This window comes from Lepisma saccharinum, chromosome 23 (genome assembly GCF_977018435.1).
Source record: "Lepisma saccharinum chromosome 23, izLepSacc3.1, whole genome shotgun sequence".
Lineage (NCBI taxonomy): Eukaryota > Metazoa > Arthropoda > Insecta > Zygentoma > Lepismatidae > Lepisma > Lepisma saccharinum.
Window position 1 is genome coordinate 21581765 of NC_139251.1, and position 15699 is coordinate 21597463.

A 15699-nucleotide genomic window follows, 5' to 3' on the forward strand; every position below is an offset into this window, starting at 1 on the left:
AATGACTATGGGGCTGCACTGCTGGACAAATATCCTGCACTGGTCAATCGTAAGGGTGTGATGATCCATGGACACAACACCCGCACACATGGCAAGGAGCAACTGTGAGAAATTACTGGAATTTAGATAAGCGAAAATGGCTTACCCACCTTATTGGACGTACCATGTGTCTACAGATAGTCTGTTTTGCAGCCTCCAAAATCATAGACAGAAAAACACTGTGAAACATGGAGGACGTGTACCAAACAGTGGACTACTACTTGCCAAAAATCACAGCATTCTTCAAATGCGGTGTTCAAAAACTGGTTGACAGGTGGCAGAGGATTGTCAAACCAGGAGATGAGTATATGATGGCTGACGATTGTGTTCCAGGTATGTCATGCAGAAAAACAACATTACTTATGGGATGACCTAATACCAGTCATATCTTATCCATAAGAGTGACTATGGCTACAAAGCTGATGCAGTTACTTTTAAAACTTAAGTTTACTTCCACTCACGAGTGTTATCAGTTTCTATTCCTTTGTGGACATCAAAAGTGCATCTGTACAAGGAAAAGGAAAATGAACCAAAATAATATGTTCACATATATTCTCAGCAGATTTTCATTAAATGTATGATTAAAAACAATACGTATAAATTTATACAACAAAATTACTTTTTAAAAAAAAGGATGTTAGTTCATTCAAAAAAGAAAAAAACACAGATAGGAACTTGCTATGTACAATTCTACTCTGCGATATGAAGCCATGAGCTAATCGTTAAGTATAATAAAATTATTACAATATCTGATAATATTACAGGACAATATGAACATGCGAACTCTTGATTCAGTTGTATGGTTTAGAAACACATTTAAAACTTTCATCTACATATAACATACATTTTCATGTCAAGTTTTGTGCTGCTAGAACTACATTATTCCCAGGTATTGAAAGGCTGTTTTTCACAATTTGCATAATACATGATATAATGAGTTTTAATACAAAATAGCTGCATGTTCATACCCGATTGCTGTATCACTATAACTTATATCCCTGTATATAAATACTATAACTCCTGACTTTGTTAAATAGTAAAATGCTCAAACATTGAAAATTAAGCTATTGCGCAAACAAGATCATATACAACACTTCACAGAAGTGTGCATTTCATTGCAACAGAATCAACAGTATGTTACATGAAGTCAAAGAGATTGGGTGTTTAGATAGGTAGAAGGGGGGAAGGGAGGGCATAGTACATACACCACTAACAACTCAGTTTAGAAGAGAAACACACATTTCCTTTCAGTTTTTGAAATAGTAAATATGAAGTCCTTTTGTGCTATTAGCAACTGTGCCATCTATTATTTCCTGCGACGTACATTAGCACACATTACAAATGTAGCACTGTACAAAGTTTTGAGCATCACTGAAATGTATTTTAGTGCAACATTTAAACAAAAATCTCTTTTCTTACTAAACACAATCTAGTAGTTCGTGTGTATTATACCAAAATAAATTTATTCTTTCCTTCTTAAAAAAATTCTTGCTTTGCAGACATTGATGTGGACAGAAATTCATCTTTTATGTTACAAAGATCAAATGATCAAAACATGGCTGGTCTTACAGTCCCTTGTTCTTTTGAGTAAATATCTTGGCACTTTTATTTTCCTGTCGACAAAAGTCACACTTAAAAAAAAATTGACATTCACGCTAAGGAATGATAGAGGCCAGCAAATAAACAATATGGCAACATCTAGTTTCAGCTACATGAGTAATTAATTAACACTTTCGCTCCTATCTTCCTCACGATTAACATCCATTCTTACATACATACAACCATAAGTTTTTATACACGATAAACAGCATTGCATTAGTAGCTTATCAAAATAAAATCCACGTAAAAATCATTAACATAAAAAAATGGATCCACAGATAGCATCATATACACACACACACACATATGACACAGTATTCAAACATATACAGTATATATATATATAATTATAATATAAAAGAATCTGCAATGAATCATTCGCTTTCCGGCAGCAATATAGTATACACCATTTAATTTCATAATCCGTTATCACAAGAGTACGAGGCAACCATTATGTACACCATGCTTATGTACAACACTTCTCTAAACATAAAAAAAAAGCCACTTCATTTTCGTCCTGATCCTTAAAATAAGGCCAACATGATTTTTCATTAAAAAATCAGTCTATTTTCTTAGTGTCACTCAATACCAGTATTTCTAGCAACTGTTGAACAGTTGGCATTCGATGTATGATGTTGGCACAAATCCTTCTTCAGTGTCGTTCGTTCTCCGCACCCTTGTCCATCCGTCCCCTTGATCTAGCTCTATGATGTACAACTCCTCACCGTCACACATTGGAATAGAGCCTTCACTCGTGGCTGTGGATCAAGAAATAGGAAATTAATCTCCATACTTAGCAATGCATAAGTGAGGAAGTAGAACACAGATACTCAAGGTTCAGCTGGACCTTTCGTGATGTCAATGAAGCTGTTTTCAAAGTTTTCTCTTCTTTCGAGAGAAAGAGAGAGAAAAAAAAATAGAAAAAAAAATACATCTGCTTAGAATTCCTTCTAGAGCATCGTTTCTCAATCTGGTTCGAAAATTTATTTAGTGTGTCTTAAAAACCTATTACATTTCAATTACTAAGATACAGGGAGGTTATTTCAGTCGTTTACCGCGAGAGCATCGGCCGCTCGCAGCCCCTTCATGCAACAGATCCCAGCAAATTGCATTACAGGAAGTCCGTAACAGAAACCGCTTGTTTTGTAATGTTTCCACTTTTCACAATTACAGTTATAATTACAATTGAAATAAGCACGTACCTTGTCACAAGGATGCCGGAAAAGGTGTCCTCCCAAATACAAATATTTCTGACATCTAATCTTAGATTAGACATCGCTACTTTATCCTCAGTTGTCGCAAGAGTGCCGGCAGCTTATTGGGGGAGTTGTCAGCCGCGAGAGGGTGCTTCATACTGCATGAATGCGACACCTGTCGGCAGTGATGCCAACTGTAGGGACATGTCCCTACACATAGGGACTTTTCACTATATCGCCCATGTAGGGACAGATTTTGCCAAATGAGGGAAAATGTAGGGACTTTTTTCAATCTTGGAAAATAACATTTTATTGTGCAAAGGTGCAAAGCTTACTCGCCAGTCAGTCACGATAGACTCATTGTGTCACAAAACTATTACATATCCAGACAACAGTGAAACCAACGCACATGAAAATTCACTTGAATGCACTAGAAGGAATTCTAAATTGATGAATATTTCAGAATTTGGAATATTATAGTGCGTTTTCAAAAGATGAAATTTTGGGAATGACTGCTGGGTGAAGGCAAAAGTTCCAGTGCAGTATTAAAATGCTATTACTACCTGTACCCCAGAGAAAAAAAAAATCCCAAAGGAAAGGATAATGTGTGGCACAACAGCACTTTAAGGGCTAAATTTAGCCACCAAGGGCTTTAACCTGGATGACTTTCATAGGTTATAATTAGGGCTTTCACTTCTTTTGACATAAAATTTTTAGAAATATGCACATATTTGTGTACTAAAAATCCTTTTATTTAGCTTTTTACAAAATTATCATTTTCTTTTGTTGTAAAGTGTCCTCTGCAAGATAGAGATACAAAATACAAACCAAATTAATATTTTTGTGGTGCAACATGGTAAAGTAAACATTTTTACTCTCATCCTTTGTTTAACAACATATACCTGGCAAATCCTGCTATCTCCCTTTACTTAATCCTAACATATTTATGAGGAAAGGGGGGAAGGGGGAATTCCTATGCATTGCTGGCAAAAGCATGATTTTATGTACAACATCTAGTGAAATGCTAAAACAGTCAATGCTTTATCTTATGCCTTGGTTAACCGAAGCTAAAGTATGGTGAAACTATTCATTCATATGAGCAATAAAATTAGCATCATCATGCTCACAGAACCTACAAGTGATTAGATTAACTTTGGATATAGAATATGATTATCATAGAGAACAGAGTTCTAGTTGTAATAGTTCTTCCCAGAGCAGTTTTTCTCTGAAATACAGGTCCACCTACGAATCAGCTAATTTGACAAAACACTATATCCTGCCCTTTCAGTGGAGGAAAAAGGAAACTAATATTGCTATGTAGTAGGGCATTCCAAAACAATAGTAACAATGGAGTGACATACTTGTGCTAATGTGCTTTCTCTTAAAACATTTTACAAAAGCAATTATAGTTTTGAGACTATCCAGTGAGAATTTTGTAAAAAAATACCAAACTCATTAAAACTCATTTTCTCCTTCGAGGATGATATCAAAAATCCTTACAGTGTATGCTTAGCATTATGAACAAATGTTACTGGTTTTCCTGCAGGTCTACTGATCCACACTGCACACGTGCCAATGGAAATCTTGCAACTATTGATTCCTCAAGATCTCATCTCCAGGTATGATGATACCTGCTAGACACAGAGGGGAACCAACCTCACCACTTGAAAATTTTTCCTTCTGGGGATAACGTAAGGATAAAGTGTTGTGTGCACTAAAACCACACACTTTCAAATAGAATAATTCCTGTGAACATGCTCCTGAAAAACTATTAACGTGCACAGGAGGCTCACAAGAGTGTCTACAGCAAAATGGAGCTTTTCTTTTGGGAGGATTTACTTACTGTGACAAAAGCTATTGTATGTACTTCCCCTTACGGTAAAACATATCATGTCATTATACTTCTTGAAGCTTTACTGGCAGCGAATGATATTTCTTGGTTTTCTGGCATCTGGAAATCACCCGACTGATATCTCGAGAGAACCTCTATCATTGTGTTAGTTTTGTTTTACTAAGTTACATCACCCAATTCACTGATAGACGATATATCGTGTCTGGAACCTTTTAATTTCCTATACTATTCCAAATATTTTTTTGGAACTAGAAAGCAATGCTTGATAGTCAAGTGTTCTTGAATTACCACCCAGGTTAAGGCTGCATTTACTTCCAACATTTCAAGTGCATACATTGCTCTCTTCATCAGGGAATGCTGACTGTGTACATTGACAGTTTCTCTGTACAAGCATGACATCCAATGGAGCGTCAGGATCCAGAGCAAATAAATCATACAAATGAGTCTAAGCTCCACCTCCCCATCTAGGCATATTTAACCTTACACTTAGTCTCTAAACAAAAAGTTCAGTTCTTCTCTTCATGAAAAGAACCAAACAATCTCCTCATGCCATCGCCTCCACTACAAGACTGTGACAAAAGTTTGGAGTTCTTCTAGATAAAGGCCTCGCTTTCAGGCAACACATCTGGGACATGACAAACATAGATGCACAGAGACTGCCATCTGTAGCCACTGTTGAGCCAAATTCTGCCACTCAACATGTGATTGTCCCTTCAATATCCCTACAATGTGCAACTCCATGAAGACCTGGACACTGTACGAGTTCATATTTTGAGAAATAACCATCTTCTGGGCATCGCAATCCAACGGTGCAACAAATCGACAAGGCCTCAGCGGCTATCACTACATGGTTTATTCTGAGGTGAATTGAAGTGAGAGAAATTGTGACTGGTCAATAATGTTGCCACACGTCATAGAATCTAGTTGAAAGCCTACCATACGAAAGGAACGTGTTTTATAGATTATTTTTAGGGGTCAGGCAACAGTCGCATAACATACACCTGGCTAATTGTGACTGTCCATGCCAAATCCTATACTTTCTTCTCCCGGCCGGTCATCATATGTTTTGTTTATGGTTCAGTTTATTTGTTTTGACTCCAGGTGACCATAAAGAGTAGTATTATTTTATCTTTTGTTTACCCTGTTAGGCTAAAAACTCAAAACACTGGATCTAGATGCCTACAGTTGTCATGTGTCAAGTGTAATCTCTTACGCGGCAAACATTTATGCTAAGTGAATAGAAAATACACGGCGGACTATAGCATGACGTAGAGTAGTCTCACCTTATCTTCTGGTTAACACAATGCCTTAAAATTTGGATATTTTCCTTTTGTTCTCAGAAGCGTAATTTTACTTCAAGGATAGCCAAGAAATGTTTTCTAAATATTTATTTTCTTCATATTCACGATTAACCCAGATTAGTTTCAAATTTGAATTTACATTTTAACTAGGGGAGACAAAATCTCATTCCGTCAAGTACAGAACCAATGCCTGAATGGAGTGATCTTCGCCTGGCCATGGAAAAATTGAATCACGAAGGATCCTAAATTTCATGAAATATTTTTGTCCCATTTTCCCGTCGCTGTTATTTTATTACTAATTTGGAACTTCAGTTTAACTGTTTACTTATGCTATACTTCAGGGGTATGCAGGCGCAAACCATCCTTGACTAGTGAACGTTAAAAATGCGTGACTATCCTGCTTTTACCTTAATAATCCATTTTATTGTGTATAGGTATTTAGTCAATATCGATCCTCCTTCTGAAGTATAAAGTGTGTACCGACGTGGCCTCCATAAAGAGAAACTGAAAGGGAGTGCAATTCAGCATTGAAGGGTCGGATGAAACATTGTTTCGACTTTTGCTGCTAGCCACGTCTCAGGGGGAAAAGTTATATGGCGGCCGTTCTGGATGGGCGGAACTCCCGCGAGTGATGACCAATAGCAGGAACGTGTTCTTCCTTTGTGGGGAACACGACGATGGAAACTTAGGACTGATAACGAGGGAGGCAGTGCCAAGGAGCAAATAGGAAAAGGAAGAGAAGACCCACAAGATGCCTTGGTTCAATTAGGAATTAGCATCGTATCACCAAATCAAAGATCATCCCTGTTAGACAACATGAAGTTCCTCTATGAGTACCCCGGCAACTTCAACCAGCCAGGATCTTCGTACCCCTGACCACACTGCTATTTTAAAACCAGCCTTCAGCCTTACCCATTCCTCAGCCTGTGATAGGTGCACATATAGAGGCATAGTCAATGGGCTTAAACTCCCCACTAACTATACTAAGCTGCCAGGAAAGCTACAATTCCTATTAACACAATTTAGACAGAATTTACCCAAGCCTTGTGTTTCTGAAGCAACCCAAGAGCTTACCTTCAAACGGATACATTGCTTTGCACGTTCCGAGCGGCGCCAGGCTCTCTCCATCGTAGTAGTCTACTCCAACAAGGTCGGGATCCTGTTGCTCGCCGTCAGAGTCGGGCAGGCTCGTGTGGGACGTTCCGAGACCTGATTCGGGGCTGTTTGAGGAGCTAGATTAGGTAACATGGCAAAAAAACGAAAGAGAAACAAGGCAGTTAGCAACAGAGCAGGCAACAATGCACAACTTCAAGCAACAAACAATCGTTCTGCAGGCAAAAGGAGCATCACACATGCTTCTTGCTCTTATTCAAAATTACAGGAAAAAAAAAGAAAATAAAAAAGCCAATGTAATATTATTCTCTGTCCTAAAGCAGTCATTTTAAGACTAGCCAAAACTATCTACTGTACACACTTTATCTTATTCTATTAACAACTGTATATGTATTCAATATTCTCACTTCTAGAAAATTAAAATTAGGAAACTACACTACTGACTGACTTGACTAGAAAAATATCTAGAATACAGTTTAGTGTAGATACATTTAAAAAAAATACATGCTCATTATAGTATTTAGCTCCAGCATGCAGTATATACAATATAGTTACTTAAGATGCTGTGAAAAAATAATTTTCATAATTTAATTAATAACCTTACTACATTCACTCACATATTAGTGAAAACTTCACTATAGCATACATAACTACAAGAGAAATATATGCATATCTATAAAACGCTTAATTATTTAATGAAAATAAAAACTTTCAGTCTACTTAAAATAGAGAATTGTTCTGGGTATAAAACGTTAAGAAAATGTAAACAGAATTTAATCTATTCTTGCTGTGTACTCAATACAATGCATATTAATAAATTATGTAAGTAAATAAAATGTCATATCTAATAATCACCACTTGTTCATAAATTACAGTAAAACAAAAAATAAATAAATGCATGCATGCTTAAAAAATTGTGCAGCAGTAGTAATCAACTGAAGATGTAAAAAATGTGCAAGCATTGTCAAAATAAAGTGTTGAAGCCTGATGTTGCTCATCTACACAAAAAGTTCATAAAGTGAACCCTGTTGTAAATTATTTTTGAACTCTCATCTTAAGCACAGATTCTTGAAGACAGATATTTTTTTAAAAGGCACCTTATAACAAGGCCCAGCTAAGCTTTAGTTCCAAAAAATTATGCTGTATTTTCAAAATGTATTTGCCTATTTACAGAAGCAAACCTTATTATCAATGCATCGTGCGTAACAATATTATTTCAGCAGCATCACAAAGAAGCAACGAGCCTAAAGCTGGAAAGACACACATTTGTTTTCTGATATCCATGAAACACTAAGTGTACTGTATTACATGTACTTACGAGACTCATTTTCCACAACATGTAACATTATTGACAAGATAGTATAACTGCTTCTATTTTGTTTTGTTAAATTTACGCCATTGTTATAACTGCATCATTAATCAAAGAAATGTCTAATGAGGGAAGCATGTGTTCTCTTGAAATGTTATAACAATGTTTATATGTTTGTAACAGCTGAAAGCTACAAGAGAAATATTATGGATTTGCTTTGCTTTGTATGTATTTTAATAGTACACACTGGAGAAAACAAATACAAAAACCTGACCACAAACAAATCAAGTTAAACTTGGTATTGGTTCATTTCTGAGGGGCTTTAAATGTAGGTGGGTGGGTGGGTTGATATGATACTGTTTCACTTTCATGGATATGCAAGTACACCATGTCCCAAAATGTCGGGGTTTACAGTAGTTGGTATATTGCAACAGACGAAGGTGAATGTTTATATCGTACATGTACAATAAGAATGGCTGTGTAAGTTTGCTACCCTGAGTGCTTAGATTCCCATCAGTCACAGCACAAGATGGTGATTCCCGTGCAGAAGCCCTTTTGTGTCATTGAATTTGCAAGATGTGGTTCTGCAGTTTCAGTTCAGTGAGCTTATCGAAAGAAATTTGAAAGTGATCCTCAGCCTGATAACAACATTCATCGATGGTTTAACAAGTTTCAAACAACTGGATGTGTCTGCAAAGCAAGGAGTTCTGGATGCCTAAGTGTGTCGAACAAAAGCACCGATAAGCATTGGACTACCGGATGGATGTGTACAGTGTTATGAAAGGTACTCATATTGAACATTTATAAGGTACACTATGTTGTTTACTCCCACATAAGCTTTGTTCATGTACCTCACATATAAGGGAAATTAAAAAACTATGAAACCCCGATAATCATTGCAACATGCTGTACTTTATTCAGGTATATTATAGTTCTTAATTTTAAAACATGCGTATGTTCACATGACATGATCAAATGACTAAAATAGCTGTCATTAGCCGTGTCTAGTTTGCTGCTCTTTTTGATTCCCTTTGCACCGAAGCGTCTAGTTGGTTACATGGTGCAACACAGAGTCGTCTAGTTCGTTGATTTGGAGTCAAGTAGTGTATTTGGTGTCTGCACTGTTTGCCCTACGTTCTGGGTCAGTGCACGTTTGGTGTATGATTACGTGGTGAGTGCTAACTAATCAAATTAACGTTTAAAGCAGCAGACAGGCATTTGTTGCATTTTCTGAATTTTAACACTGCTTTCCATCTACTTGGTTGAACATAATTTCCTTGCACCACCCTGACACTGGAATACACCTGCACTCAGTGGCGTGCGGTGACATTTTCCATTGGGGAAGCCGATCCCGAAAAATTAAAAGAACCAAGAATGTACGTTATACTGAAAAAAATTAGCACTGTACCTGATACTGTTTCCATAATGTCTCTAAGGGAAAGATGAATGTCCTGGCGCAGTTGTTCATTTATTCGAATTTCAGTTGGTCTCTTGTCGATCGTGGATGATTGAAACAATTATCAAGATTTTCACACATTGCAATATTCACAAATCCACTTTGGCACCACATAGTTCATAGTAAACAATGCCAACACTAAAGTTTTTGAAACAAACAAATAGAAATTCACCCGCCTGAAAAATCGTAACTTTTCACCTCGCAAAGCACTTGAAAAAAGTGTGAGCGTGGCCAGCGAGTTTTACCAACTCTATTTGGCGGATGTGTCCATGGATATGTTAACTGTCTTAATAGACCGAACGCTCTGAAACTTTTATCTTCACATAGAATGTCATCCGTATATCAGCAATCACATTTTGGTGTTTCTCCTGTATTTTGAAACTTTAGTTTATTTATGAATATAAATTTTAACTAACTTAGTGGATATGCTACATCGCTGACAGTATACAGTACCCTTGGACACTAAATCGTGCAGTTTGCAACACTGAGGACATCAATAGACTGAAGCGATGGCACACTGGCTTTCTTTCGGCATTACCGGTTGGAAACAAACTTTGGCTCCACACAACCTGCTCTCCCATTGGACCTTCAAGGTCGCCGGGGATTTCTCGGGCCCATGGTGGCATTGCAGGCTACAGGATGGCCAGGGTGCTTACGCAGATGTTTTGTCAACACGCCACGAGAGGGTGTTGATGGCACCATATCGGAAAAGGACAAACCTTGGAGGCTTGTAGGTTGATTCTGTTGAGGCAACCCGAAAGAAATAATGAAAAATCAAAAGTTAAAGAAGTCATTTGTAACAGTTAACAGTTATGCTGTGTGCCACCACTGCTGGCCTTGCTGTACCGGAGTGCACGTGCATGCCTGCACTACACCAAGTGTCATGAAGTGCAGCAAACTAGACGGGGCTATTAACTCTACTTTTCACACAATATTTGTGTATATTTAAGAGGACATTTTTTTCTTTAGTGGAGCCTGTAAGATACCCAGGTTTTGCAGCAGTGACATTAAATTTGTACTGACTGGCAACATCGTCAATGGTTAAAAATTTCAAAATATCTGCAGGTTTGATTGTTGCATGTCTTCAAATTAATCCAAAGTAATACTTGCCAGCACTGCCATCCCCTCTTGAAAACGAACAGAAACTAATTGTGATGCTTACCCATGTGATGGGAGTGGTGTTCCAGGTGCAGACTGTTTGTGATTCACCGGATTCGAGACACTCGAGTCTGAGGCACTGCGACTTAATGATTCGTCCGACCCACTGTTCCTGTGCGAATGAGACGAACCGCGAGGCGAGGCTCCGTTTAAGTTTGTATGATGGTGGGCAGGTTTTTGGTTTGGAGAATTCGTTAGCACTGAGGACGACTTCCCATCCATCTCGTCCAGATAACACTGATACTTGTGCAACTCTTGCCTGAACTTGTCCAACTTGTGTCCACTTTCGTTCAACTGTCCTTCAATTGACATTGGATCACCTAAGGCAGGGTTTTGCTCATACACTCCCTTCATCTTCATCAGGCCGTCCCTGTGGGAAAATAAAATTTATTTGAAATTGCTTATCATAGGCACACACTGCTCAATTGTTACTGTATATGTAATTCAAACATAATTCCAGGCTTTAATGGTAAAAATTAAATTATGTACAAGGACATTTCTTTGTATTGTTACTGCTTAGTACATAAATATCAACATTTCTAGCTTATTCCTCTGTATCCAAGAGCAGAGTTTCAACTTCAAAATTATTGCTCTTAGTGGTGCAACTGCTTTCCATTTCCAGTTAAACTACAACTTCTACACAATGAAAAATAAGCACCCTTAAATGCAAGAATATATATAAGTTTGAAATTTATTTTTAAAGCAAACTTGAGAAAATAAAGAGTGGGTGGAGTTTCTTTCCTGCAGTAAACATAAACACTAACAAATCATTGAATGCAATATTACTCTTAATATCGGTTTATATACATTGAAGTGATTTGATTATCGAATGATGAAATTCTTCACATTTGAGAAGACAATTCACGTTGCGTAATTCATGGAGTCAATAATTGCTGCATAATTCAGACAATTCTAGGAATTCTCGGTGAGTCAATCCTGCATATAATATTCTGTAGGTAAACACTGCTTGCCTGTAGTAATAGCTTTAACCAACATCAGATAGCATTACGAGTATCTACAGATGCCAGCACATTAGCGGGCAAACTTGTAATCCTGCAACTGAAGTTTCTGGGTTCGAGTCCCACTCTGGGCAAGCTATGCTTTGTTCTTTGTGAGTGTCCCTTCATCAGTTTAATTTAATCATCACTCACGTCATCACCACAATTATCCAAAAGTGGGAAGAAAAAAAAATGATGCTAAATAACAAAAATGCAAATCATCCTGAGTTATGTAACAACATTGCATGGTGGTAATTGACTGTGGTTTAAAAAAAAACAACAACATTGTTTTACATCAGTCACCATTTTGATGTGTCATCTCTCAGATACCAAAGCAGTGAAGAGAACATTGACAAATAATTATAGACCACTGGTACCCCATTAATAATTTTTATTGACCTTGTATACTGATATGATGCAAGTTTTGTACTTTTCTTCTGAGAATTTTTGGCTAATTGTGACAATGAGGATAAACAATGAACAGATGAAATTCATGACGTGACACTCTCAAAGAACATATATGCTCAGGCCCGGACTTGAACTCAGGAACTTTGCTGGCAAGATCACAAGTCAATCACTCAATATGATCGGCCACAGAGACAGCATGATGCAGGGTTTGAAGTTTATTGTTTTACATTGAGTAATTTGAAAGTAAACGTTAAGTCAGGATTGCATTAGTACTTATAAAATCTTCATACTGGTCCATATAAATTGAAAATTAAGACAAGCAAGCAGAAGTTCTCCTCTATTTCACACATATATTCTTAACTTCACAGTCTTCCAACTGTGATTATGTTTGCACAGCCTCTACTTCAAACAAATCCTCCAATTGTATTATTGAGTCATTGGTAACTGACACGTCCTGAAAAACTTTACTGTTCTAAATAGTTTTAAAAGCACTATTAAATTAAAGACATCAAATAATTTTAATAAACAGGGTATGCCAAATGTCATTTCATACCTAGCAGCAGTCTCCTGTTGAAGTTTTGCGTTGATTTCATCTAGCTTTTGCTGGAGCTTCTTTTTTCTCTGGTTTGGTGGCAAGTCGCTGTAATCCTCCTTTGAGTCAAACGAAGAGAAATTGTTCTGAAAGAAAATGAAAATGTGAGAAATCTATGCCATGTAATAGCCGAAGCAAGAACAGATCATACACATCATGAAGTGGAAATTGTCATCTGGGCATAGTGTTGCATTGCCTTAGAAACAAGATAATTTAATAGTTTCTTCACTATTTCAAGAGAGACGAAATTTTACTAAATACCCTCCCCTAATAAATAACCCCCCCATCCATCCTATTCAGAAATGTTGCTAAAATTATCAATAGATTAGACAATGCTTTAATAAAAACAGACTTCAATCCTTCATAATATTGACAGTGAGTTTTTACATGTTTATGGGGATTTACAATAATATTTCCAATTTATAAATATATACAAAAAAATAATAATAATAAATAAAAATCTGCAATATACAAGACACTACTATGAAAGTTTCAAAGTAATAAAAACTTTCACATGCATACTAGTGCATACATGCAAATATACTCTTGCATAATAATACAAACAAAAATATAAACAAACAGTCAGGCAAATGCATTGTGAAGGCTTGAATTACATAACATAAGGACCATGATTAATATATCCGCTACCTACGTAAACTCCCACACATTCCAAGTTGCAATCATCTTAATGAAATTTAAAATGTTAAAACTTGCAAGAAACATTAGACATATATGGGAGTTAGTAAGCAGCTGGGGAAATGCTGTTATGGTATTTTTGCTTTCTGGTGCCTGCGAATCACAAGACAAATTCAATGTAACACAGACAGTGCATGAAATTAGGCACACACAGGACATGTACAACATAGATATTTCAGCAAAAAATGCAGGCTCGACCAGGACTCAAACCTGGGGGTCTGCCATACCGGGCCATTGCTCTACCACTGAGCTACCGAGCCAGTCTGGCTTTGCCTGATTTTTTGCTGCCGCTGTTTTACCTGTGTGGAATAATCTGTGCAAATGTTACGGCAACGAAATCGCCTTGAATTGACATCTCTACGCTGGGAGGTACTAGGCAATAGCACTAGCCGAGACAATTCCACACAGGTAAAACTGCGACAGCGAAAAATCAGGTGAAGCCAGACTGGCTCGGTAGCTCAGTGGTAGAGCAATGGCACAGTATGGCAGAGACCTGGCTTCAAGTCCTGGTCGAGCCTGCATTTTTTGCTGAAATATCTACATTAACACAAGACAGATGTTGTCTTTTCAAGGCAAGCGTTACTTGGTTCTATGCGTGTATGAGAACTGTGTCAGAGAAGTAATTACTACTTCGTGGCACAATGACCCTTTGGTCAGCGCATCGAGACCCATTTCCACTGTTGAGACCAGGTCTGATACTACTGATTTCAAGTAGCTCCTCAATTGATCTCACAATGCTGGGTCAACACTGAAATTTTGGAGCTCCGAACAAGCATCGAACCCAAGACCACTTGCATCAAAGGTGAGTGATAACTATTTGGCAACATGGAAAATCTATACCAAAGAATTTTTTTTCTAGTTTAAAAAATATTCCATCCTGTAAAATAATTGAAACTGGTTGTGGTTTCTAGAACTTTGAAAGGAAATGTTTCAATAAGAACTCCACAAAACCTGCAGAAACTAGAGAATTATTAGACAGATCACCCCAGAATCGAGATGGACTTTTTTTTAAGCCGACAACTAAACATTTTTGGAAGAAAAAAGGAAGTTACTTTTGGGAAATAAATAATTTCTCCTTATATTTATGGTTTTTATTTTTAAAAAAGAATAGCAAGTTATTCCCATACACTGCAGTTATTAGCACTAAGATAAATGGGCAAAAGCAGTTTGAAGACTAAGAAAAAAGTAAATGTTGAATTCCCAGGAAATATTGGCATGTGGCATAGCAATACATCATTCAAAAATAGTCAAGGGAACATCAAAATATATGCAATACCTCGCCAGACACTTATCTTCAAAATAATGCAGCTTCCAAGGTGCATTAGAATTTTGACACAAGTTTTCAAAATGATAATCAAATTAAAATTTAACTATTTGTGTACAGTTAAAAAAAACTGCATTTTTAGAATTAACGAATCAACAGTCTATCCTTCACTGACTACCCTCTTATCACCATGATATAAGAACATACAGACATACAACGTAAAAAACACAGTTAATGGTGTGGACTAGGAGAGTGACACTTCAAAGCAGCAAGGAGTGTATCCAGGAGAGGGGATGATGTGAAATAAAAAGTGTAACCCTCTGCCCACAAAAATAAGTTTGTACCATTGTGTGACTTCATGCCTCAAGCTGATTGGCTGGCATACTCAGAGCATTGAGGAGAAAACTAGCATCCTTTGTCTTGTGGTAACCATCACGGGGAAAGGGGCACATTAGTAAAGCTCAGTTTAACAATGTGGATTAACAATGTGTATGGTGAGTGTGGTGATATGATGGGAAATTTATGTAGATTGGTTTCCCTGTAAATTCTAATAGTTTATTTAGTTATTAATTTGTTCTAGATTAGATTATTTTACATATTCTAAATTTCTATTAAATGTTATATTTGTTTAGGTATAGAATTAGAATTCTCGGTCATATGGCTCCTCCCAGTATCCACAAATTGCCCATAACAGTTTATTAAATATATAGGGGATTAA

General features: G+C 37.0%; 1 protein-coding gene across 2 annotated transcripts in view; it reads right to left on the minus strand.

The window, feature by feature from the left end:
• Window positions 1-574: 574 nt before the first annotated feature.
• The window catches only part of Cip4 (formin-binding protein 1-like Cip4), a 202038-nt gene continuing 186913 nt past the window's right edge, over window positions 575-15699 (minus strand). Inside the window, exons 8-11 of one of the 2 annotated variants that reach the window (XM_083144549.1) lie at window positions 12983-13080; window positions 11028-11393; window positions 7062-7219; window positions 575-2396 (exon numbers count right to left, since the gene is read on the minus strand). In XM_083144549.1, coding sequence (XP_083000675.1) covers window positions 2236-2396; window positions 7062-7219; window positions 11028-11393; window positions 12983-13080 — 783 coding nt within the window. In that variant the 3' untranslated portion in view covers window positions 575-2235. Of the gene's footprint in view, window positions 2397-7061; window positions 7220-11027; window positions 11394-12982; window positions 13108-15699 lie in introns of both variants that reach the window. The other variant, XM_083144548.1, reaches the window with a different exon arrangement.